Consider the following 24064-nt stretch of genomic DNA (forward strand, 5'->3'; position numbering starts at 1 on the left):
AGCTCCCAAGGAGGTGGCTGACAGGGAGGCCGGGGAGAGCTGGCCAGACGACACAGGAGGAGTCACTAACAACTAACACGAGACAGAAAGGATATCTTTCAATGCGAAGCTGGAGGGAGAGAGGAGGGAGAGAGGAGACGAGGCCGACGCTTTGCGATAGAGGGGAGCCTGCCCAGCAGTGTGCAAGGGGCTCTGCATCCTCGTGGCCTCCCGGCCCCTCCATTGCCCCAGTGCATGGCCGGCCTGGAGACATCGGTTTCTTTCACACTTAGCTTTATACCCATTTCACTCCAATTTTGTCATGCAATAGGGGGACCCTGGAGCACCTGGAGAACAGGGACCAGCTGGCCCCAAGGTATGTGCATTTCTACCCAGAGTCACAGCACAGCATCTCACCTCCCTGGGGTCCCAGAGCAAAGTGGCCTGTCCCTGGGGCCATGAAGGGGAGAGCGGGGAGGAGCTTGCTGGCCCCTCCCAGATGGTCTGGCATTGCAGCCGTAATTGCACTCGCTCTCCTCCAGGTCAGTCTAGTTCAGCCTTCTCAAGGAGCCGAGCTCCCTGGGCAAGTTCTGCGAGCACTCGGAGTTTCCTGATAGGCTCGGCCGCTTGCTGCCTGGATCCGCCTATGCATGGCCAGGCACAGCCTGTGTTGGCTATGGTCTCATCTGATAGACAGCAGGCAGCAGTTGTCATCGATCCCTGCTGGCCCAGGCGCTGGGTTAAGATGTCATTTGTCCTGTAGGGCTCCAAGGGAGAACCAGGGAAAGGAGAGGTGGTGGATTGCAATGCCAGCATCAACGAGGCTCTCCAGGTGAGTGGGGGCTGGCCCTGAGGCTGGAGATCCAGAGGGGCCCACAGGCCCCCGGCTCTGCTCCAAGGCCTTGAGAAGGGAGCAAGGCAACACCTGGGTCGAGGTTCCCAAGGCCAGGCCATCGGCAGGGCTTCCGGGATAGTCGCTCCCGTGTTCTCTCTCCTTTGGCCTCCCACTGTGCAGCTGCCAGGCAAACGGCCCCCCTCAGTTGGCATCCAGGTGACCTGGCTCTCCGTCCGACCCATTTTCCTGGCTCTGGGTAACTGAGAGCCACGACTGGAGCATCTGGCATCCTGCAGGGCTTGGGGCCCCGTGACTCCAGTACACACACTCCCATTTAACATGTCTTCCTGGAACACATCTCCTTTTTCTGTCAGTGTGATCATATTTCAAGGTTTCTTCACCCTTGAAAGTGGAGCCCCTGCCCCTCGCACTGTTGGTATTTGGGGCTGGGTACTCTTTGTGGTGGGCTGTGGAGGAAGGCTGTCCTGTGTGCTGTAGGATGTTCAGCAGTGTGCTTGGCCTCTCCCCACCACATGCCAGTAGCACCGCACCACCAGTTATGACAACCAAAATGAGTCTCTAGACATTGCCATATGTCCCCTGGGGGCAAAATTTCCCTAAGTTGAGAACTACTCCTTTAAATGAAACTTTCTGTGTGAATCCGTTTACGAGGTGTACAATTTTTTTTTCATGCCAACAATTGTCCGTCAAATTATTTTTTGAGTGATTCCATGTTTTGCTATGCTGTGTCTGTCTGTCTAAAGAGCAGCACATCAGACCATTGAAATCTAGGTACTGGGACAAGAGGAACAAGAGAGGGAGTGTCCCGTTCGGCAAATAGAAATAGAAAGATTAAGAGATGTTGCTTCACTTGGCAAAGTGAAGGAAAGGTTGTGGCCATTTGAGGGCTTGTCTGAGTCCATTGTGGGACAGCCTCAGAGCCGCATTCGGTGAGACAGTGATGTTCTCTGCCTGGTGACTACAAACCTCTGGGAGAGGTGGGGGTGCTGTGGAGCCAGGAGACACAGAACCCACTCATTGGAGGGGCCCAGCTCCCGTGTTCCATGACTGGGTCGAGGAGACCTAACAGGTGGCTCTTGACATGCTCTTTACCTGATCGCACGATGTTGGTTTTTTAGGAGATCCTGACGCTGGCCTTGATCGTAAGTCTTCCTCCTCCCTCACTTTTGCCGGGCACCAGTGCCAGGGTGAGGGAAGCCTGGCAGCAAGGCCTAGAGGTCTTGCCTCGAGAAAGCAGATGCTGTCCCTTCTGGGCGAGGGTTGACCCTGCAGTGCCAGGGCAGAGGATGGCCTAAGTCTGAGCAGGAAGTCTCAGGAGCTGCCCCGCCCCGGCTCATGGCTGTCTGCTAGAGTGGCTCTTTGCCAACTCAACTGTGCATACTGGTCACAGTACCAATGCTGGGTTCTCAGTGCAGCTCTGTCAAGGAAATAGAGGGGTAAGGGAGGATGGTTTATGTCTCCCCTTTTCCTCAACCTTCAGCTGATAAAGTGCATAATTCTAAAAAAAAAATCAATAGCAACCCCTCGCATTTCCTAGAAATCAATTCCATCTACCTGCACCTGGGAAACCAGTGCATTCCAAGCCTGGCTCTTGCACACGCGCCTACCACTGACGCGCCTACCAGTGACGGTGTTAGTGATACTTGTAGTTTAAACATTACCACCAGGTGGAGAGGACAGGGGGGTTGCAGAGTCCTCAAACTACTGACATTTTGTTTCACTCAATATTTTTCATGTCCATGTGCCACAGAACACACTTAGGGGTGACACAGACCCAGAATCTTGCCAACCACATGATGCCCCAATCCCAGAAACTGGTCTTAACCACATGATTCTGGATGCAATGAACTTCATTTGGAAACATTATTTAAATATGCATTATTTAAGCTAGATTTTGGAAGCAAAACTTTCCTGGAAACAATTTTTTCATTTTAAAAATCAACCTTTAGGTATAATTTATTTAAAGTTCCTTCATGGGCCCGAGGAGTCAGTCTCACATCTGCCCCAGCCCTGCGCCACCTTGGCCTGCTTTCTGTCCCCATGGATGAGCTGAGTTCTTCCAGAGTTCCTTGTGAATAGAATTGTGCCGTGTGTAGTTGTCTGTGTCTGAGTCTTTCTCAGCATCGTGTGTCTGGGTCTCGTCCGCGCATGGCAGGTGCCAGGCCTTGGTTCTCTCTCCACTGCTGAGTAGCATTCCATTGTATTGACGTACCAGACCTTCACCTGTTGGTGGACATTTACCTTGTTTCCTGGAAACATTTTTAAGTCACCATCAGGGCAGGTCAGATTTGTCCTCTTCGGGCCCAGGAGCCTCCAGTGGTGCCTTAGAGGAAAGAGGAGGGAGAGGCTTCTGGGCATAGTTCTAGGACCCCCATTACCCCCTTGAACCTGGACACACTTAGCGCTTTACATGATGGTGTCCCCATATTATTTCTTTTACAAACACAGTGTTCCTGCCACTGATGAAATGTTGTACAATGCTGATCTCTATAAACCAGCCTCTATATATAGCCCTCTGGTGACAGGCCACTCCTCCTCAGCCAGGAAGTTCTTCCTTGAGTCTTTCTTTTCTTTCCTAGGGGCCCCCTGGTCTTCCCGGGCAAATCGGCCCACCTGGAGCTCCAGGGATTCCAGGCCAGAAGGTAACACTTCTCTTAACAAGAGGGATACAGACCCCCAGAGGCATTGCATGTGTCTCTGCACGTACAACCCCATGGCTGCCCCTTGTCCCATGACCTTTTCATCCTCCCCACGCCACCGCCTTACTCTGGCCAATAATTCCCCCCAGGGCACCACGGTACACTCCACATCGCAGCCGCTCTCACCCTCCCACCCTCAGCTCGGCCACTCTTCCCTGCTGCCTGTCTCGGGCACCTGTAACTTACAGGCCCCTCTGATGTGGTAGAGCCTGCCCCACCAGACCCTGCGCCCGCCAGCCCCACAGCAGTGACCCCAGCCCACCGTCAGGGAACGTGGCCCTTAAGCCCGTCCCCAGTCTCACACCTCCCTCGCTCCCTGCCTTACTCCCTTTTATACTCTGCCCTCAACCCCTGTGACTTTTCTCAGAAGGCCTTGCATGTTTGTGCCTCTGCCCTGTGCTCATGAAATCCTCTCCCCTCTTCCTTACCTTTCAAAGTCCACCTCCGCCTTGAAGCCTCACCTGATCTATCAGGCAAAATTCACTGCCCTTTCCTCTCCACTCCTTTCATAACACCTACATCATTTTACCTTGGAGGCGCACCTACTTGATACCTGGCATCAAAGACAGATGCCACATTCCTTCTATCTCCCTCCCTGACCTGAAAAAGGGACTTGGGTTGATGTGAAAATGAAAGAAGCTCCCTGTGGGGCAGCCAGCCCGGGAAAGCCGAGTTTGAAGGGAACAGGAGGCAGGCAATTGTCCCATGGAGCCCTGGAGTAAGTGCCCAGGGCCCTCAGTGACAGCGTGTGAGGCTGGGGCTGAGCCGTGGACTGTAGAGCCAGAGTGCTCAGACGTGGATCCTGGCTCCACTCTTCACTAACTAACCGAGGGCCTTGAGCACACAATTCGATGTCGGGGTCTCACCTGTAAAACAGTGACCAGGCAAGCCCATGCCTTCTGGGGACTCCTGTCACACAGGAAGTGCTGCCTAACTGACAGCTAACATTCTCCTCTGCTTTGAGAGTAACCTTTAGTTATTATGGCTACAGGGGGAGATTGGACTGCCAGGCCCTCCAGGACACGATGGAGAAAAGGTAAGAACAGACACTCCCAGACAAACCTCTGAAGATGGTCCTTGCCCTGGGTATGGGAAGAGGGGGGAGGAAGGGAGGCCCACCCTGCAGAAGCCCTGCTGAGCCCCACACTGTGATGGCTTGGGGCTGGTGTTGAGTCTCCCTCGGATGCCCACAGGGACTTGAAAAGGCTCTCTGCCTGGTCCAGCCAAGCACAAAGAGCCAAGTCTCCTAGGCCAGCCATTCTTTTGTGTCCTCTCTCATTTTCTCCACTAGTGTCTCTAATAAGTATTGTTGATGTTTTCTAAAGGGACCTCGAGGCAAACCAGGAGATGTAGGCCCTCCTGGTCCCCAAGGCCCCCCAGGAAAGCCTGGGCCTGCAGGAGTAAAGGGAGAAGATGGACATCCCGGAGAGAAGGGAGAGAAGGGGGAGACAGGGCAGGCAGGCCCCCCGGTGAGTGCCAGGCCTGCGGACCTGACTCTGCCCTCTGCATGCACCACCCCCAGCATAGTGCAGGCCTGCGGACCTGACTCTGCCCTCTGCATGCACCACCCCCAGCATAGTGCAGGCCTGCGGACCTGACTCTGCCCTCTGCATGCACCACCCCCAGCATAGTGCAGGCCTGCGGACCTGACTCTGCCCTCTGCATGCACCACCCCCGGCATAGTGCAGGCCTGCGGACCTGACTCTGCCCTCTGCACGCACCACCCCCAGCATAGTGCAGGCCTGCGGACGTGACTCTGCCCTCTGCATGCACCACCCCCAGCATAGTGCAGGCCTGCGGACCTGACTCTGCCCTCTGCATGCACCACCCCCAGCATAGTGCAGGCCTGCGGACCTGACTCTGCCCTCTGCATGCACCACCCCCAGCATAGTGCAGGCCTGCAGACCTGCCTCTGCCCTCTGCATGCACTACCCCCAGCATAGTGCAGGCCTGCGGACCTGACTCTGCCCTCTGCATGCACCACCCCCAGCATAGTGCAGGCCTGCTGGACCTGACTCTGCCCTCTGCATGCACCACCCCCAGCATAGTGCAGGCCTGCGGACCTGACTCTGCCCTCTGCATGCACCACCCCCAGCATAGTGCAGGCCTGCGGACCTGACTCTGCCCTCTGCATGCACCACCCCCAGCATAGTGCTGGCCCTGCAGCCTGGGACTGGGGGCAAGAGAAAGACTTGCTTCCCCCTCAAGCCTCTTCCTTTATGAAGGCCCGTGTCCCACCTCAAGAGACTGAGGTCTCATGCTGTCATCTTCTGTCTGTATCCTCATGAAAGTCCCTGAGCCTGGCAGAGCCTCAGTGCCCTCATCGCTAGAATGGGGATAATCCTGCCTTTCTTGGATACCTCGCTAGGTTGTTGGAAAAGAGATCAAGCCATGGGTTTAAAACTGCCTCTTGGGAAAGCATGCAGATGCCCTCTACTCAGGAGGTACAAACACAGGGGTCTTAGCCCACCCAGCGAGGCCACTGCCTTGACTTGGGAGCCTTCTCCGGGCATCAGCGGTTTTTGTCTATGAATGGTCATCATCTTAGACACCTGCCCTTGGAGGAAGCCACACATGCATGCCACATTGGTCACACATGCTCAACGTGATGACCTCACGCTTGACTAACAGAAATCTTTGTCGGTCTTTAGGGTCTAGATGGCCCAACTGGGGAGAAAGGAGAACCAGGTGGCCAAGGGAGACCTGGAGCGACAGGATTGCCTGGCCCAATCGGGCTCCCGGGATTCACAGTAAGGCCAGAGGGCTGGGTACCAGGTTGTCAGCAGGCAGCTGCGGAAGGGTCACCCCTCATCGCAGCCGGCAGCCCAGCAGGTGCCTGGCATGGCAATGAACCTGCACTAGCCCCAGCCTGCCCAGCCTGGGAGGGGGGCCCTCTTGATGAGCAGATACTTTCTGTGCTGCAGTTGAATATAAATAAGAGTTCTAGATCCCTCAGCCCACAGCATGGTGGCCTCAGTCTTCAGGTGCCCACGTAGTTCAAAGACGCTAGGACCTTAGGATTCGGAATTCACTTCTCACAAGTGGGAGGAAGCTCAGAGGTCAAGCAGTCCCAACTGTGACTGACTGGCTGCCTCAGCTAGGACAGGAGGCCGCTCACTGCCTTCTGACATATCCCCTCTTTGTGGGGCAGCTCCAAGCAGGAGGGAGTCCGCCTGGGTGTGGTGTGCAAGCTCCTTCGTCAGCATCCCCCCGCCGGCCCTTACTCTGCCTCTGGACCCTTACTCATTGTCTATAGCTGCTTAAGAAACCACCACAGCCTGACCAGGCGGTGGCACAGTGGACAGAGCATTGGACTGGGATGCAGAGGACCCAGGTTCGAGACCCCAGGTCACCAGATTTAGCGCGGGCTCATCTGGTTTGAGCAAAAAGCCCACCAGCTTGAACCCAAGGTTGCTGGCTCCAGCAAGGGGTTACTCGGTCTGCTGAAGGCCCACGGTCAAGGCACATATGAGAAAGCAATCAATGAACAACTAAGGTGTTGCAACGCACAATGAAAAACTAATGATTGATGCATCTCATGTCTCTCTGTTCCAGTCTGTCTGTCTCTGTCTATCCCTCTCTCTCTCTGAAAAAAGAAACCACCACAAATTTAGCGGCTTAAATAGCGCGCACTTATGATGTCACAGTTTCTGTGGGTCAGGAGTCCAGGCACATCTCGGTGGATCCTCTGCCCAGGGCCCGGCCAGGCTGCAGTCAGGGTGTCGGACAGATGTGTTCCCTCTAGAGCTGGGATCCTCTTCTGAGCTTGCTGCTGCTGACGTGTTTCAGTTCATGCTACAGCAGGACTGAGAGCTTCAGCTCCTAGTGGCTGCCTGGCAAGCCTGGGGTTTCAAACCAGTGACCTCTGTGTTCCAGATCAACACTTTATCCACAGGTCAGGCAATGGCAATTCACATTATAGCAGCTTGTTTCTTCAAGGTCAAGGCCAGCCCGCAAGAGTCTTTCAGTGTATGTTAGCAAGACAGAGCCGTGTGTGTGTGGTGTGTGTGTGTGTGTGTGTGTGTGACATATTTGTAACAATCTTAACATATGTCATATCTTATCATTAGTATGTTATAATTTCTAACATAAGCTTATCACACAATCACAGAGAGACATTCCATCACCTTTGCTATATGCCATATTCTGTTAGTCCATCCTCGGGCCTGTGCCCTGCAAGACATGTACAGAATATCAGCCCTTCCTCCTACATGCTGAAAACTCAGATTCTTCAAGGCAGTGGCCACAAGCCACCTGCCTCGTCTTTGCCCTTCAGGCTGACACCTCCATAGACAACAACTAGGCCTAGTCTAGTTCCCGTCCAGCTTGTCACAGATTTGAGGGAATGTCTGCCCCAGGCTCTCCTGAGTCCTGGCATCCACACCGTGCTGTTTTGTGCCCACAGGGAGAGAAAGGAGAACCTGGGGAAAAGGGTGATCTGGGAGCAGAGGTAGGTGGTGCCTGCTCTGCCTTTCGTGTCATGGGGGTTAGTTGACAGGGACCTTATCACACTGCAATCTCTCCAGTGTGCTCAGAATTTCTGTGATCTAGGAGGAAACTCACAAGTGCCTGATTTGGGAAGGGACCAAGAAGGTGAACATTCACTGAGCCCCCCGTCTGCTCCACGGTCTCCCCATTAATCAAATCCCTCTCTGACGTTCATGAAGCACCCACCACATTTCATTCGTAGGGCTGAGCCTGGAGATAAGAAAGCAAACATAACAGTCCCTGTGTAGCAAACAGCCCCCAGTGATGGGTACTCGAATGGCAGCAGCTAAGGGGATGGGTGAGCATTCCCCAAAATGGGTCATTTGAGCAGGGTCTTGAAGACTTTGTAAGAGTTTGTCTAGAAGGAGTTCAGAGGCAGGCTTCCCAGAGAGAGAGGCATCATTCTCTGAGAGGAGTGGTGGTGAAGAAAAGAGGAAAACAATGGAGTAAGAGGTAGTCAGGATAGAAGCCAGGTTTACATAGAAGGGAATCGGTGTAGTAGTGTAGGTGCAAGGGAAAGGACCAGGAAAGCAAGAGGTCAAGGATACACAAGGAAGAAGGTGCTTGGTGGGAGGGCCTGGGCCACTCAAACAGCACTGTGGAGTTCAGGGAGAGACCACCAAACCTTCTCGGTCCCTGAGGAAGTCCCCTGGCTCGTCACTTTCAGTGTCGCCAAGACCCGTCTGCATTTCGTGAAACAGGCCTGATTATATAACATGCATGTCACTTATTTGGAGATGGAGAGCTCCTAAAGAAATACTCTGAAATTCAGGAAAGCATTATACCCAAAAATGTTCCCTCCAGATGTATTTGAAGTAAAAATAAGAAACAGCCTACATTTCTAACAAGAAGGAAATGATTAATAACTTACGGTAATAATACTGATGGTAATAATGGTCCCCATGTTGGAGAGCATTCCTTGCGCTGAGCACTGCTCCAAGCCCTGGCTAAGCAGTAACTCATTTTCCTTGCACTCAATGAATAGCACATTGACATTAAAAGGAGGCTTGTGAGCAACTTGCAAAAAATGGAAAAACAGGTTTCATGTTAAATTAAAAAGAGCAAAGGCTTTATTATATATCTATATATGTATCATAAATATTCACATATATTCTAATATATTTTATGCATCAAAAAAGAGTGAAAGAAAATAAAGTAAAATATTACCAGTACCCAAATATTCATTCCTTTTCTTCCTTTCAATTCTTTTTAATTTAAAATATATTTTAATGGATCTGTATTACTTTAGTGTTTTATATTTTAATTATTACATAGTAAAATTGACTTTGGGGGGAGCGTGTGTACACTTCTGTGAATTTTAAAACATGCATAGATTTGTATAACCACTACCACAATCAGAATACATGAATTACTTATGTATAATAAGAAAAAAATGAGTAAATTTCTTTAAAGCAGAGTTTCCAAAGATTGCGTTCCCTGCAAGAAGACTGTGCATTAGGGACCTGCAAAGTCCACGGGCCCAAGGGATGTTAGGGGTCTCCATGTGTCCAGTGTAGGGGCTCCCTCCATGGTGGACTGAAGAAAGTCCCCACCCTGGTCACACCCAAGGGATTCCATCCCTGGGAAGGCAAAAAGAGCCCCAAAGCCGAAGTGAGGTGACCGGCTCCGAGGGAGCAGGCAGGTTCCCAGCACCTGTTGGGTGGCCACTGTGGACAAGCGAGTGTCCATCTTCGTCAGAGACAGAACCTGCAGTGAACACCATCTCCTCAGAGAACACTGCCCTCGGTCCTCTTCTTCACTGGCAGGTCAAAATATCTTCTACTTCAACCTGCCCTCAAGGGAAACTGAGGCCAGAAGTCTCTATTACAAATCTGGGAGGACTTGAGGAATATTCTTTAGCAATATCTCAGCCTCCCCCAGTTCCAGATAATTAATCTCTGTTCCTCTAAGCCAAAGGTCTCAATTCAAATGTCTACAAAGGCCAAACATGTCACAAACAAACATAAAGGTCTGGGTTAAAGACAACAGGGAGTGGTGGGGACTGAGGCAAACTGAAGACCTCCTGACCCACCTGGAGACGCAAGTTCTCATTTAGCTCCGGGCATTTGTTGCCATGCATGAACACGTGAGCAAGAACTTAGTGCTGCCAGATTTTCTGGCTAAAAAATAAAATCAAATCTAGGAAGATAGATGTTTCAAGGACATTTGCCAGCACTAGTTTGGGGTTTTTGTTTTGTTTTTATTTGGGAGGGTTGGTTATTTTTGTTTGTTTGTTTGGGGGGGGTTGTTTTGGGATTTTTTTTGCAACATTGTAAAGGCTAATGAGTTGCTATGAGTTTGTGACTTGTTCTAAGCCTTCTTTCGGGAAACTGTGTTGGGCAGTTCTGTCATCTAGCTTTGCAGTCTCCAGCCAGACCCTAGGCCAGGGGTCCCCAAACTTTTTACACAGGGGGCCCAGTTCACTGTCCCTTAGACTGTTGGAGGGCTGGACTATAAAAATAACTATGAACAAATCCCTATGCACACTGCATATATCTTATTTTAAAGTAAAAAAACAAAATGGGAACAAATACAATATTTAATATAAAGAACAAGTAAATTTAAATCAACAAACTGACCAATATTTCAATGGGAACTATGGGCCTGCTTTTGGCTAATGAGATGGTCAATGTGCTCCTCTCACTGACCACCAATGAAAGAGGTGCCCCTTCCAAAAGTGTGGCAGGGGCCGGATAAATGGCCTCAGGGGGCCGCATGCGGCCCGCGGGCCATAGTTTGGGGACCCCTGCCCTAGGCCATGTCAGAAGGCAGGGCCTCTTACAGTGTAACCGGAGTGGACTAACCATCTCCCCTGACTTCTAGGTTCCTGGGCCACCAGGGCCAGAGGGGCCTCCCGGACCTCTGGTAAGTTTGGAGGGCTTGTCAGTGTTTCTGTCCACGGTGATTGGGTCCCAAATGTCCCCTCCCCATGGTAGTCTCCTCTGGGCTCAAACTTAGCATTGGGTCATTGTCACCTTCTCCTCCCAGGGCGAGATTTTCTCATCCACAAGCCCCTCTCCTCCACCCCCCATGTTAAAAAGGCAGTTAAACAGGCACCGTTCCAGTGACACTAAGGAGCTTGGCATTGCCTGGTCTCTTGGAAACAGTCGACTGTCACAGCAGCTCTGGGGTCGAGGCCCACTACCCTGCAGGGGGCCACTCTGTCAGTAAGCTTTGACCTTTGCTATCAGATATCTCCTCTTCTTCCCTCTTCCTATTAACCAACTGGCAAGACCAGGATTAAAATTAAAAGTGACCTATTTAAAACCAGCCACACTGGATGGGCCTTCCTGTGGTTACAGATGATAAGACAAGGCTTTTGAAAGACCCCTTTGCATTGCCCCTAAAGGGCCCTCAAGTACCCTAAATCAATAGATGCCAGTTTTTGCTTCTAAGGGGTTCATGGTCCTGTGGCACTATGACACCCACTGTCATTGGCAGAAACAGTAATAATGATAGTGGCCAACATTATTGTAATTTTCTGTGTGCCAGACACTGCTCTAAGCACTTTGCATGTATTAATTTATTCGACTTTTGCTGTGTTTCACCTCAATCTTCCTTTCATGAGACTCTGGTCAGCTGTGGGGGACACAGAAAAAGTCTCAGTCCCTGGCTGGGGAATCCTGGCACAGACCCCACCCCAGTGAGCCCCAAGCACACCCCCTCTTAGCACTCCTTTCTGCCTGACCTGCACAGGGACCCAGGCCAGGCTCTGTGACCTAAGCCCTTGCACTTTTGTGGTCCAACTTATGGACAAGGAATTTTTTACTTAACAAGAAATGCAATTCTGAGGCACTTTGTTTTTATTCCAAATGCAGGGGCTCCAAGGCATTCCTGGACCAAAGGTAAAAAGAGGTCACATGGAATGGGCTGGGTAGGTGGGGGGACTTCATCAGTGAGGGCAGAAAAGAGGGAAAGGACTTTAGAGGTGGGCAGCCCAGCTGACCACTTCTCCAAATGGAATCAGGTGACAGGCCAGTGAGATATGATCAGGACAAAATGAAGTCCTATGGTCCTTTTAATATTCAATATTGACACTGAGCAGGTTTCAGATTTAAAATTTTCCCGTTCATCAGTCAATCTTACAAAATCACAAGGTAGAATCTTGGCAAATGATGAAATCTTTTTCCCATGAAACTTGCTGCAGACCCTTTGCTCCGTGTGAAGTGTAAGTGGGAGAGGAGACAGAGAGCAGCATGGTGTAGGACTCTTCTTGGGAGCCACGCCCCCTTCACTGGGACCCGGGGCTCTCCCAGTCTCCACCTGAAAGCACTTCAAGTGGCTAAGGGGAGCTGGAGCCTACGGCATGGTAACAGCCCTTGTCTCCAGCCCTAACAGTTTTCAGGGAACTGTTGGGCAGTTTGTCTCCAAATTAGCTTAGGAGACTCGGAGCTCCAGTGGTGGCATTCAGACATCTGACAGCCAGCCAGCCTCTGCAGGGTCCCAGTTTTCCTGCCATGCAAAGAGTCACCTGTGCCAAAGCCTGACCTGGAACTTCCCCAGGGTTTGTGTCCACTCCATCATCTCTTGTCCCGTTGGGGACCTCAAATTACTACAAGGATGCAGGGGACTCTAGCTGAGGCAGGGACAGGCTAAATCAGGGACCCTTGGTGTCCCCAGGCTGCCACCAATGGGTCAGCCACCTCCTCCCTCTACGTCCCCCTCCCTAACACACTCCCATCTGCAAGACCGTAGAGTACAAGAATGAGTTGTCTGAGACCTGCTCTTCTGTGATCACCTCCATCTCCCTTTCTTTCAGGGGGAAGCAGGACTAGATGGAGCAAAAGGAGAGAAGGGTGTCCAGGGAGAAAAAGGAGACCGAGGTCCCCTGGGATTACCCGTAAGTATCGCGGACCCAGCAGGATGGTTGAGGAGCCCAGCCGGGTGGCCCTGACAGCTTGGGCATTCCAGAGCTCAGTGTGGTTCTGCTTTCCCACCTGGGCAAGACCACAGGCTCTGATTCTCCTACTGATTCTCCTGGCCTCGGTGCAGGGAGAATGTGAAGCTGAATAAGACAGGGCCCCTGCCCCAAAGAGCACCTAGCTGAGCAGCTGGAGGGGGCTTGAGAACAGCCTCAGGCCCTATGTGTGCCTGATTCGGGGGCTTGAGAACAGCCTCAGGCCCTATGTGTGCCTGACTCGGGGGCTTGAGAACAGCCTCAGGCCCTATGTGTGCCTGACTCGGGGGCTTGAGAACAGCCTCAGGCCCTATGTGTGCCTGATTCGGGGGCTTGAGAACAGCCTCAGGCCCTATGTGTGCCTGACTCGGAGGAAGTGAGTTTGCCCTCACAGGGCCCCGCTTGGAGAACACGGGCCGTGCTCCACCTCTCTTCCCTTTCCCCAGAGGGGCCCACGAGTACCCTTGATCTCCGTCTTAAGCACTGACCACATAAGAAGAGCTTGTAAAAAAGTCACATTCTCCGGTCCCCTCTGGATAAAGCCACTTAGATCCCAGTTCCCTGCGATCTCTGATCTCAGCCTGCCCAGAGCTAGAGGCCCCAGGTCCGGGTATGGGCTGCTCAGAAGGCTTTTCCAGATGTGGGGCCTAGGCTGGGCCCCCCCCCAAGCTTCAGTGGGGTGATGGCCTGGTCACCTTGTCCAGGTGAGCCCATCCCACCGCCTTGGGCTTTATCCTCCCTCACAGCCCAGTGAGGTTGGCCCTCCTTTCGGTTTGTTTTTCAAGAGCTGGAAGGGGTTTCCATGATCCATCTAACCATTTACTGATGGGCCCAGAGAAGAAAGGGAGTCACTTGAGGTCACATATTAAGTCAGTGGCTAGGCCGGCCAGAAGCTGCTCCTCCACTGGGGCCACAGCCTCGCAAGGGGCTCTTTCCAACCACTGGGGCTTCCTCTGTCCCAGGCCCCAAGCCAGCTCCCACCCCAGGGAGTCATAAAGAGCAGGGGAACAATGGGAAACCTAATTACCCCAGCTTGGCAGAGCTTGAAGGTCTGCTTAATATAATCACAGCAACCAAAAAGCAAGAGCAAAAGATATGACTACACCCTCATTAGTGTGTCAAACGTAGGAACGTTGAAGGGGCTGATTCACTTGACAGACTACGAAAAAACTGACGACTTTAGCAGACATTTTCCCATGTCTTAAGCTGTGTGGGATGACGAAGTACTCCTTACTATTCAACAGCTTCCCTGCCCCTACTCAACCATGAATCTCTCTTTGTCCACCTTTATGGCCCCAACAACTCTAGAACATATAGAGAACTCAGACAAAATGCAAATAGCACAGAGACCAAACATGTAATATCAGCAAAGAAAATGCCAGAGGAGAGAAAAAGTACCCAGTCTATCTTTAATTTTTCTACTCTTAATAGAGACATGGATACAAAGAAATGCTTTTGCTAGCTTAAGAAAACAATAGAGCAAGCATATTCATAAATGGCTATTAACATGCACTTCAGAGAGACAATAGGGAGTGGTGTGGACTGTGGCACCCAGACACCATGTGTTCCTTCTTAAGTAGATAAGCCCCTTCTCAGTTCAGCTGACTATTGCCTTAGAAGAATGAGAGTCCAGTATTTTTGGATCTTCTAATTTTTCAAAGGAAGCTGAATATCTGGCATTTTGTGTGAAACTTCCCTATTTTCTTACATCAAATCAAAATTATTTGCAACACTACCAACCAACAAAATATGTCAGTGGCCCACATGGGGCCTGCAAGCCTCCAGTTTATGCCCTTTGCTCCAGACCTCTCAAGACAACTCAGTATTAATATGAATAAATGAAGTTTGTGGCTATTTAGCAGAAGTTCTGTCTTTAGGCTTCACTTCAATATGCTATTTCATATACTAGCAGCATGCTTTCCAGGCATAGCCTATTGACTTCTTCCTATAGTGCCCTACAGAAGTGGCTCTCAACTGGCTGCACATTCAAGTCACCTGTAGCTTTTCTAACTTGCCATTATCCCCAACCTCACTCTTAAAGATTTCTGGTTGAATTGGGCTGGTGTGGCACGAGGCATTTGTATCATTTTACATCACCCCAGGAAATTCTGATACAGCAGCTGCGGTTGAGAAGCACAGCTCTCTAGGCTGTGAATCAGGACCGCCCCGGAATTACATGGTTCTCAAACTGAGAAGCAAGGCCTTGGAGGTCCTCCAAGCAACACCTTTTCCCCAGGAGGAAGCAGCTCCCTGACCTTCTTTCCTAGGGGCATTCCCTCATCTTTAACATCCTCAAGCCGAGGCTCACTTTGAGGCTTATTCAGAAGCAGTTTTCAAGGACTCAGCCCTTACGGAACTCGAGTGTCCTGCTCCCTTCTCCCCGTCTCGTCACACTGGAATCATTAGTTAATTTTCCCCTGGTTCTCCAGGATGGTCTCACGGGCAGCTTTATAGTCCAAGATTGAAGAAGAGCTCCCATTCCCACTGCATGTAACACCAGATACTGCATAGTGAGTGGGTTGTAGCAGCGTCCCACCCTTTACCCTGTTTACTCCAGGGCATACAGGGCCTTCGCCCTCCGCCCCAGTTAGCTGCCCCCAAAGCCCCTGTCTGTAATAACATGAATGGATTGAGCTTGTGTTACAATGTTCAAACTGTGAAGGTCCAGAGTAGAGATATCAGGCATCATTAGTATTATTATTTAAGGCAGTGGTCCCCAACCCCCGGGCCGTGGACTGGTACTGGTCCGTGGGCCATTTGGTACCGGTCCGCAGAGAAAGAATAAATAACTTACATTATTTCCATTTTATTTATATTTAAGTCTGAACGATGTTTTATTTTTAAAAAATGACCAGATTCCCTTTGTTACATCTGTCTAAGACTCACTCTTGATGCTTGTCTTGGTCACGTGATACATTTATCCATCCCACCCTAAAGGCCGGTCCATGAAAATATTTTCTGACATTAAACTGGTCCATGGCCCAAAAATAGGTTGGGGATGACTGATTTAAGGACCAACTCTTCCCACCTGGCGAAAGTAGAAGTATCAACTCAGGCTTCAAAGCCGGGAGCTATTACTCAGTGCCAAGCCTCTCAGGGTCCCCCAGTGTGGCCTAGTCTCAGAAGGTTTGCAAAATAGGCTGGAAAGACCACCCTCACCAGGTTCCCACACTCCAGGTAGGCTCGACTCCCCGCAGTGAGGCCAGTCCTGGAAAGTTCACATTGCCTGAGGTTCCAGACACCTTCCCATGAATTCTCTTTCTATATCCCTTTCCCCGAAGTGCGGCAACCCTTTGGGAGAGGCCTTTCTTAGAGGGTATAGAAGGAGAGAGGGGAGCAGGGGGCACAGATGCTCAGCACAGCCACCTGCTCTGATCCCCGTCCAGCCCGCTCAGCAGTCAGCACACTGCATTCAGCGTCTCCATGTTTTTGTTGGTTTCCATGTGAATACCATTACCTGTCCTCCCAAGCTTACTTCTCCCGTTTTGTTTGATTACCAGCATTTATGTCTGTCCAGAGTCACTGCTTCACTCACCTCTTCCCTCCCTGGTCCCTTTTCTCCCTCCCATTCCTCCCTTACCCTTCTTTTGGTCACACTGTTCCCTTCGTCCAGGGAGCTTCAGGTTTGGACGGCAGACCTGGGCCACCGGTGAGTGTCACTCTCCATTACCCCTCACCCCACCCCATGCCACCCCTGGCCTGTGACCCCTCTCGTCTGTCCCACTGTGGCCTCATTCTCCCAGTGAGTCATGCCTTGTCCCACCACTGACACCAGAAGGGTACCATCTGTGCTCAGTTCAGAAGTGCTTATTCTGGCCTCTTGACCAAAGATGGCTGGTCTTGACCTAAACTTCCCGGCTCATTGTATGCACCCAGGGTCCTCAAATCCGAATTTCCAGGCTGGTGGGTGTGGGGTGGGAGTCCCACTCCGACAGCACAGACTCTTCCTACACGGATGCTGAGATCAGGCTGGGAGCCCAGCCCTGGGGACCTGGGCCGTGACTCAGCCCCACCGAACACAAGAGTGTCTGTGTGTGCCCGTCGTGCTGTGTTGTCTTCATCCTGTGAGCTCTGTCCACCTCCTGTCCACCCACAGGTGCTTCCTGGAACTGCAGAGCCGCCAGTCTGATGGGTGTGGGGCGGGGACACGTGGGACGGCCAAGGGCAGGTGTAGCATTTAGGAGCACACAGGCCGGTCCCAACTCAGTGGTCTGTGGGCATGTTACAACTCCATCTTCACTCCCTGACCCATCTCAACAGGGGGTTTATACAGAGCTAATTGATGGACACTCAGGTCCCCTCTTTCTTTTTTCTTCCTGATTCCAGAAAACATATATCGCCACTCATGACTAGAAAGCACTTGGACCTTTTTTTTTTTTTTTTTTTTTTTTTTTACAAACAGTTGAGGCATCAGAATAAACGTCCCTCCTCCCACCTTCCAGCCCTCCTCCCAGAGCACCCTGCGAGGTCTTCCGGGCAGTGGCACTCCTCGCCGAAGCCTGTCCCTTCCCGTAGTGCTGGGATCACTGCCCACCCAGGGCCCGGGGCTGGACTTTCCTGTCAGGAACAGCTGTACCCGGAGCAGTGGTGTCCAGCTCCTCCCAGTGAGTCTCCGCTCTGCCCTGGCAGGAACTGCTGAGACCACAGGCACTTGGTCTGCCCAGAAGACAAAGTTCTGATTAGCAGCACTTGGCGGGAGGAGAGAGCTCGCTGGGCCCCCATGTGGAGACCAGGACACGCACACAGGATAGAGGGAGAGGTGGAATCGCAGCGGCAACAGGCCTTCCTGGGGCCTCTCCTCATGATGTGTTTATGGAGTTAAAATTATAGACTCTCATAAACGGAGAATATACCTGTTTTCTAAACATAACTATGTCCCTGCACGTCCATCCTCGCACCTAGCACGCAGTTCCCGGGTGGCCAGTCAGCACTGTGGCCAGAATCAGAGGAACTCAGACTTCCCTCTCAACTCCTTACTCCGTTCCTGCTGGATGGAGCAGAGAGGGGAAATCCATATGTTCTGTCCCCTTGGACCTGGGGATTTATTTTTTCATAAAATCAATATCACACCTTCAAGGAAAATTTTTATTGGAGAAATAGTCCTGCCCTGCCAATACAAACATTCATTGGGAGCCAAATGCACGGCATGTATGCATTGTAGCCCAGCAGCGGCTTGAGAGGCAGACACTCGTGTTATCATCCCCGTTTTACAGACGGGAAAACTGACCCTCAGAGAGGCTGAGAAATGTGTGCAATATCGTAGCCATGGAGGCACAACTCAAGCCAACCAGTGACTCCGGAGTCCTGTTTGAACCGTTGCTGTGATCTGGCCTCTCTCATTTTGGACATCCTCTTTTCACAGATGCCCATCCTTCTCCTTGTAGCTGCACAGGGAGCACCGCTAATATCTTTCTGCCCCCCATCCCCATGTAAAGTGAATGAGCATTTCCCCACCTGTCCCTGCCCGCCTACACTGGACACACCAGCCCCCACGTCCTCTTGTCTGAGCAGGAAGCACAAACACTGAGGCAGAGCAACAGGAAGCTCTGAAATGTAGACCCCGTCTAGCAGAGCAGTAATTGGGAACCTGGGGAAGATGCTTAATTATACCACAGCAAGCCCTGCTCTGTCTCTAAGCAACGCAGCTCCCATAGCTCCAGCTGCCTGGCTCCCCCGCAGCCCCGAGTGAGGAGCGTGTATGACACACCTCCCCTCCTGGCCAGTGTCAGCAGACATCGAGGCATACTGATTCCCTCCCCGATCCAGCCTGTTCCATTGGGCCCGGGAAGGGACAGAAGGTCTGGCCAGAGCCTGAAGGCCACACTGGGGCCCGCAGTGGGGGCAGGCGGGGCGGGCATTGGCTGAATGACCCTCCCACGCCTGCCTCTGTTTGCGTCTGCATCGGTCTCTGTGGCATGAAGACCCTCCCGCTGCATGTGGAGCTGTGACAGCAAAGGGGTGCCAGTCCCCGGGTCCCCCAACCCTGGGATGGTGTCAACTCCGTCCCGAGCGCTTTTAGGAGCAAACTAAGCAACCGTTTTCAGCCTTGGCAAGCTTGGTTGTGAAGTGAAAGCGTTTTCTTCCTCAAATCTGGCTCTGAGGCCGGGAGAGGCTCTCTCTCCCCAAGGCCCACAAACCCAAACAGGACCAAGGTTCAGTCAAATGGCTGCCCCGAGTGAGCCTGGCCACGCCAACACTGAAAACTGGGCCACTGGACTGCTCCTCTCTGGGCACTGGGCAGGGTTCCCAGGGCTCCTGCTGTGTCAGACCATCACCTCGGCTTTCCTTCACCTCCCCAGGGTACTCCAGGACCAATTGGAGTTCCAGGCCCAGCGGGACCAAAGGGCGAGAGGGTGAGTGCTCCGTGCGCGGGAATCCTGGGTGACCGTCCTCAGCCCTGGCCGCTGCGGCCCACAGGGTTACCACATCAGCCCTGGTAGTCCCACCTTACCCATCCCTCTTAGATGGAACAAGTGCCATCCCTTAACCAGGGTGGTTGCTCTGAGGAGTGACACGGCTTCAAAGAAGAAATCAAGCTCTCTTTCCCTTCCTTTTTTCCTTTCTCTGCCTTCATGTCACACTGTTTCCTCCCTCACTCTCCTTTCCTGCCTCTGCCCCTGGCCAGTCAGTACCCCAGGACACTACTTGGCCCTTCCAGAGGCCCTTGGGGAATAGGCTTTGCTACAAGGAGGGTGAGGGGTCTCCACATCTCCCCTCGGGACAAAGTCCATACCTGTCACCCCAACACTCCGCTTAGACCTTGCTTCCTAGAGAGCTATTGGAGGGGACTGGAGAGGTGTCCCGGATTTAAACAGAGAATAGTTGATGGAAGGTTGTTTGTAGGTCCGGAGGGCTCATGGGTTTCTTCCTCCTATTCCAGGGCAGCAAAGGCGACCCTGGGATGACAGGACCAACGGGAGCAGCTGGGCTTCCTGTAAGTTTCACGGGGTCAGAGATTCTCTTCACCCACCCTGTCCACCACCAGAAACACTGTCAAACAGAACACCCAGAGCCTGCAGCAAACATATCTAGACCCAAGTGAGAATTCTCACGCCTGTGACAGAGGAAGCTGCCGACAGCCCACTGGTTGATGCACTGGACTATCCCTGCTGAGCACTGCTCACGTGTCCCTGTTGGGGGACCAGGTCCTCAGCCATGGGGACCATCTGATGAGATGTAGCAAACAGATTATGAGCCCCAGCCACTGCAAGCCTCTGTTCAGTGCAGGGAGGGTCTCACACGTGAATGCCCTGGCCCTCAAGAGGGGCAGAATCCAATTCAAATCACTATCATGAAAGGCAAGGGGCAGCTTTCCCAAGGGGTGGCTTCCTGCCCACAACAGATTTCCTTGTTTATTTAAAAAAATAAATAAATAGGTTGATTGCCCAAGAGAACCAGAATTTTGTTTCCCACACTTGAAGGTTGTACATGTGCTCACCGACTCCATGCTTGGCTGCCCAGGCCGCTCTGCTCTGGCAGAGTTGGCAGCCCCAGCCAGCCTTGGCCTGTGCTCATTCCCTACCTGAGAACATGCAGCGTGCACCTCACAGAGAGGGTCTGAAGAGCTTGCAGTCAGTTTCCTAGCAAGAGCCTGGCAGGAGAGCCATGCAGATACCTCCTCTGCCCGAGAGTTCTCTACGCAGCTGTGTCCTCAGCACCCATCACTCTTCGGCTTGAAGGGTCCTGAAGGACACAGCAGGACGTTGGCTGCAGAGCAGGAAAACTAGAACCACATTCTTGGTTACGTTCCTTAGCCCCTTTATTCCCCTTCTGTAAAACGGGGATAATTAAATCTGTCTCCACTAAATTAGGCATCAGAGAGGAACTTTATGAGCCCGGAGGAAGGACTGTATAGCCATCCTCTGTTTTCTCATTGATGTATCTCCACTTCTCTGACTTACTACAGGGTTTACACGGACCACCTGGGGACAAAGGAAACCGGGTGAGTCTGACCCTTCGCACTTTGGCTCTGGTTACTAATGTCTTCATGATGTGGTGGAACGACCAATTGGGGATTCCTGACCCAACATGGCAAATGCAGTTTTTCCTGATGAATCATTAAAATTAAAAGGCTTATGTGAGGGGCTTAATCTGCGGCACGCAGGGAGCCTGGGGCCTGATCCTGACACTGAAGCATGTATTTTTCCACTGACAAGGGGAGGCTGAATCCCATGGTGACCATCAGATTAGCATTGCCATGCAGTGATGAGAGTCCTGTGCCCAGCTCTCTCTTTCATGTCCTCACAATGGACCACCAAATGATACTGTTAAATCCATCGCTGCCTAGTCCCAGCCTCTGAAACTTAGTTTTGCCAGACATCCCAGGCCACTGGTGAGAGAGAAAATAAATTCCAGTTCCGAGAACAAGCAGACAGCTATTGGAAGCAGCCAACCCTTCCACAGCCATTATTGCTCTTGGAAAGTGTCAGTGGAACTGTGACTTAACTTTGTTTTCTGAGGCCCCTTGCTCTCCCTTTGGTTTCTGCCATCTTCACCAGGACACTTATTAAATGTTCACAGCACTCACAGCCACATCATAGTATATGACGCTTGGCACATATATTGCATATGATGACATACTCGGTCCCAACAACAGCCGTTTAATTCCATCTGACCAAGAGGTGGCCTTCAGGTTTTTTTCTAGAGCATCTCAACTGCTGCTTCATCACAGTGGTTCTCAGAATGTGATGCACGCCCCCTATAGGCCCCAGACATCTTCTACTGGGTTCTACTATCCGAGAAGCTTAGCGGGACGAGAAGTGGAAAGAACAGATGGAGTAACAGGCCCAGAGCAGTGATAAAATGCACCATGTTCCCACAGAGTGAAAGGCAGAGCAGGCGGGTTCTGGGACCCAAATGATTCAGCTGATCTTTGCACACTGATTCCATGATCATGAATAGAAAATGCCAGAATCCGTATGCTTCTATCTAGCACCAGTTCCAGTCTCCAAAAGCAACTCAGTCTGTCCCGTATGTTTTATAAACAAGAGGGGGCAGGAAGAGCTGCACAAACCGGACTGTCCGTGGGGCCACTGGGTCTAGAAACCACTGGAATTAACAGACCTACTTTCAGAAATGTGCCGGCCCACTAGGCAGGCTGTGAAGCCCACCTCCATTACTGTGGCATCAAAGAATTTAGGCCACTAAAAAAATTGATCATTCCACCTTCTAGTTGGCATACTAACCTCCTTTCTAATGTATTTCTAAAGTGTTCTGTTTTTCTTTGTTATATTCAATTAATACTTTTAAACTTTTTTCTCAAGACGTTTTCAGTTGGCTTGAGGCACTGAGCCCTTTGAGGGCTGCAGCCCCAGCCCCAGTGGTGACTATTGCTCCAGCAGTGGGGGCAGGGCGGCAGACGCCTGCGTCACAGATGGAGGGCGGGGAGAGGCTGGAGGCACTGATGGTTAAGGAAGCAAGGCCACCGAATGAGCCAATAAGGCTGTAGGGATCTGTGGGAAAATATTTCTTCTCCACTTCCCTTTTCTGAGGTTTTACACACTTTCCCCGGCCCATATGTAAACTAGCAATATGTCACTTAGGACAGTCCAGAAAGCAGTCAAGCTACATGAACCCTCTCTTGAGTATGGCAAAGAACCAACTGACTTATTCCATAGAGCAGGCTACTGAGTCAAGCAAAGAACAGCTTTTCTCTCCCTCCAAGAGGTCTGACTCTCAAGTTGTCGGAATGTCCTGGAAGGGTCCCTCCAGCAGCTCTCCCTCGCTCAGGCCTCCTTCTTCCACCAGCCGATTAGGACTCTGGGGGGAGATGTGAGGGCTCGGAGACAAAGCCTCCAAAACAAAGGAAGGTCCAAGTAGAGTCGGCACTTTGCCATAGACAGTTTTGGGGTTCTTTTCTGTTGCCTGGAAGCTCAGAATATTGACACTTTGGTCAAGGTAAGAGGCCAGAAGGGCTTAGGTGACAGTCTGATCAGAAGTTTCAGTGTTGCTTGTAAAGGTGAAGCCGGAGATGCTCAAAGGCCCCTGTCCCCACCAAGTGTGGAGGGTGGCTGCTGGCCAGCCCCCTAACATTAACACAGGTCCCACCATGTGTGTGTACCGAGCCTGTTGTCCTGTTGTATAGTGACTTGAGACGCAGTCTTAAACATTGCTCCTCTGTGTTCTGCCAGAGGATGGTCTCATAACCTCTTTCCAATTCATGGAAGGAGGACGCTCCTTGTAGTGGTGGACAAGGCCCAGAGCCCCCGGGGGCAGTGTTATGAGGGGATGCACGTGCCCATGAAAAGAATGTCCTGTCCTTATCACTAAGGACCACTTCTTGTCCCTTCTTCACAAACCTGTGAATTTGGCCTAAGAGCCACTTTTAAAAGAGAAAACTCCATCAAAGGATAAAGGGGGGTGTGAATTTGGTAGTTGGGGCATCAGGCAGTGTAGCTGCCTGCCAGCCACAGTCAACTGAAAGGTCTGGGTGCATGCAGGGAGGCTACTGTCACTCCTGAGATGTGCCACCGGGTATGTGTGTGCACACTTGCACGTGTGGGAGTGTGTGTGTGCATGTGCATGCATGAGTCTCTTGCTTCCCCGGGCCCCCTTACCTCCCTGCCAGCCCTTCCTCTCTCTCTTTTTGGGCCTGCCTCTTCCTTCTTTTACTCCTTCAATATGGCTCCCCATATTGCTCACTACATTATAACAATCCCATATCCCTCATCCTAGCCCTTTCACTCCCCAGTTTTCATTTATTTCCTCTAAAATCAATTTTTATACATGCGTTTTGTCTAAAGAAACCTCTGCAGCTTGACTTTCTCTGTGCCCGCTGGAATTCTCTCTTTGTCGGGGCCTCTGGGAGCAGGGAGGATGTAGGTGAAGCTCCTACTCTACTGTCTTCAAAGGGCACCCAACGTGAAGCCATTTTTTGTGCCCTTGGTGCATGACGCCACATAATGCAAGTTACTCATCCTGAAAGTCAGGACCAGGTGACCCCTGTCACCCACAGGCAGATCCAGGACCTGAACTCCCCAGGCTCTGAGAGCTTTGTCCCCCTCTGAACTTGGGAAGCTGAGCTCGCTTTCACACTTGGGCCCGGCCCAAGGAGAACGAGGGGCCACATTCCTGAGAAGGTTTCCCGTGGGGCTTTCCACCCAAACAGGCAGTGGCTTCGCTTGTCCACTGTTTGGGGATTATCCA

General features: G+C 51.7%; 1 protein-coding gene across 1 annotated transcript in view; it reads left to right on the top strand.

The window, feature by feature from the left end:
* The window catches only part of COL13A1 (collagen type XIII alpha 1 chain), an 81442-nt gene that overhangs the window by 49207 nt on the left and 8171 nt on the right, over positions 1–24064 (top strand). The window contains exons 21-31 of the mRNA XM_066349246.1: positions 311–355; positions 743–811; positions 3415–3477; positions 4526–4570; positions 4860–5003; positions 10846–10887; positions 11841–11867; positions 12782–12862; positions 19219–19272; positions 19800–19853; positions 20826–20861. Coding sequence (XP_066205343.1) covers positions 311–355; positions 743–811; positions 3415–3477; positions 4526–4570; positions 4860–5003; positions 10846–10887; positions 11841–11867; positions 12782–12862; positions 19219–19272; positions 19800–19853; positions 20826–20861 — 660 coding nt within the window. The remainder of the gene's footprint in view (positions 1–310; positions 356–742; positions 812–3414; positions 3478–4525; positions 4571–4859; positions 5004–10845; positions 10888–11840; positions 11868–12781; positions 12863–19218; positions 19273–19799; positions 19854–20825; positions 20862–24064) is intronic.

Source organism: Saccopteryx leptura, chromosome 9 (assembly GCF_036850995.1).
Source record: "Saccopteryx leptura isolate mSacLep1 chromosome 9, mSacLep1_pri_phased_curated, whole genome shotgun sequence".
NCBI lineage: Eukaryota > Metazoa > Chordata > Mammalia > Chiroptera > Emballonuridae > Saccopteryx > Saccopteryx leptura.